The sequence below is a fragment of the Papaver somniferum genome, unplaced genomic scaffold, assembly GCF_003573695.1.
Source record: "Papaver somniferum cultivar HN1 unplaced genomic scaffold, ASM357369v1 unplaced-scaffold_18410, whole genome shotgun sequence".
Taxonomy (NCBI): domain Eukaryota; kingdom Viridiplantae; phylum Streptophyta; class Magnoliopsida; order Ranunculales; family Papaveraceae; genus Papaver; species Papaver somniferum.
The window spans coordinates 2,274-4,599 of record NW_020628165.1 but is presented as its reverse complement, the minus strand read 5'-3'; the positions used below and the strand labels follow the sequence as shown (position 1 = coordinate 4,599).

Below are 2,326 nucleotides of genomic sequence, written 5' to 3'. Positions count from 1 at the left end.
TGACAATCTAGGGGCTACGTATCTCACAGCTAATCCCATATTCCATGCTCGCACAAAGCACATAGAAATAGACTATCACTTTGTGAGGGAAAGAGTTTCACGCAGACAACTGCATGTGAATTTTATCAGCAGCAAGGATCAGCTGGCGGATATCTTTACCAAAGGCCTATCATCTCCAAGGTTCCAACTTCTCCGAGACAAGTTGAACGTCCGTCAACTCCGGTTCAACTTGAGGCAGGGTGTTAGAGATAAGAATGGACAGATGACGGATATCATTGAGTTGTCTTACCCGATAGGAAAGAAGTTTGTACTGTTCAAATGTAATTGGGTAGATGTAGAGAAGGGAAAAGGTATGCAAGAAGACAAATTGAAGTTCACTCTTGTTAATTTCACACATTTGTTGTCAACTCAGAAACAAGAACCGTACGTATTGGCATCGCAAGTCAATCAAGTGTTTTATGTAGAAGATCCAACTGACCCGGGATGGCATGTCGTGGTTACCAATAAACCTAGAGATACTTTTGATTTGGGTGGTGAGGATGATGGATTAATAGAAAGTACACCAATTGGTTTACAAGATGATGATGATGATGATGAGATAAATTTGGTGAGAGACGATGTGGAAGGAACTACGGTTGACCCTCCAAACACTGATTCTAGCGGTTCTAATAAAACTTCTAGCAGAAATATTGTAAATCAGAGCTTGGACATGGGTGCGGATGAAGACGTAGATATGGATGAAAGTGAGGATGAAGATGGGGATTTGGATGGAAGTGAGGATGAAGATGAAGATATGGATGGAAATGGGGATGAAGAGGAGGATGAGGATGACGATAGGGACGAGGATGAGGACGAGGACGACGATGAAATAAATGATTATGATTCATAACCGCAAACAACTTTTTGCATCTCTTGGTTTTTACATTTCTGTTTCTGATTCTCTGTATTAAGTAGTTCTTTTGAAACTTGAATACAAATTTTCATTAATTTCTTATTATGTGTTTTTTATCCACATGTTGTGTGATCTTTTTGTTTTGTTATGATGCGCTTACTTGTTGTTTGTGGTTCTTGCAGGAATATGGATGACAACCCACAACCTCCGGCAGCAAAGAGAGTAAGAGGAGGGGCTAAGTTGAACTTTCTTACAAAGCTGAAAAAGGGTGAGAAAGTACCACTGGAATTTTGCAAGGGTGCACCAGTTGGACCGAATGCGAACAAGATCTCGGCTTATTGTGGAAAGCTGGCACTAAATGGAGAAAACTTCCCTTTTGACATTCGTGGCTGGTCTGAAATGCCCCATAAGGAAGAAAAGCTTGAGGAAGCCATTGAAGAGCTGAAGGTAAAAAAAATTACTTTAACGAATATATGAAATCATTTTATTGATTGAAGATTGCTAAATTTTAACTGATGAATATTGTAGATTTATTTTCATTATTCTGATGAGATCAACTTTTGGGTGGAGGAAAAAATCCATGAAAAATGGAAGCCAAACAAACATAAAATGAGGTTGGAACATTTCAATGAGAAGAAGACTGATGCACAAAACAGAGCTAGTTGTCCAAACGAAGTTATTGACACTCAGTGGGCAAATATGTTGATATATTGGCGTTCACCTGAATTCAAGGTGAGAATGTTGACAAATTTATCATTTATGAGTTTATATGTTAAACTGTGACTTATAACTTCTGAACTCTTAATAACATAGACAAAGAGAGAGAACGGCAAAGCAAGTAGAAAACATTTGGTTGTGCCTCATCATGGTGGTACCAAGTCATTCGTGAACCACGCGATAGAGGTAACGACTAATATCAATCAATGTTGATAGTTAATTTTTATGTAGATCTTGACATACTATATATGAACAGATAGAAGAGACAACACAAAAGAAAGCAACTCGAGCGGCTGTGTATCAGAAATCCTATAGAGCCAGAGAAGGGAAAACTCCCAACCCTATAGCTGAAGCAAATTGCGTATGGCTTTTTAATACGTTAATTTGTATGTTGTTAGAATTAGTAATGTGGTTGCAGCTTGTTCTCACTTTAACTCTACATATTATAATTGCAGGCTCAAATGGAATCCTTGGAGAGGGAAGACTTAGAAGATGGTTCAGATACTGATGTTTCAATTTTGGAACTCACTTCTTATGACCATCTGAAAGGAGACAAGTATTCTAAAATCATGGGAGCTGAGAAACCAGGTCGGATTCGTGGTGTTGGTTCAGCAGTTAAAGTAACCAAGCTTATGGGGCAGTCTTCTTCAAATGTTGTCCAAATCAACGAGGAAAATGCTGCATTAAGAGATGAAATTAATAAATTGAAGGAAGATC

General features: G+C 38.4%; 1 protein-coding gene across 1 annotated transcript; it reads left to right on the top strand.

Annotated features, from left to right (window-relative positions):
* Positions 1–262: 262 nt before the first annotated feature.
* LOC113338177 (putative uncharacterized protein YGR160W) lies at positions 263–889 on the top strand. The gene has a single exon (XM_026583658.1). It carries the CDS (start codon positions 263–265, stop codon positions 887–889), a length of 627 nt encoding a protein of 208 aa, XP_026439443.1.
* Positions 890–2,326: the final 1,437 nt, after the last annotated feature.

Bases quoted from the DNA above. Each gene is read 5' to 3' on its own strand.
- LOC113338177 (XM_026583658.1), top strand. From the start codon at position 263: ATGACGGATATCATTGAGTTGTCTTACCCGATAGGAAAGAAGTTTGTA.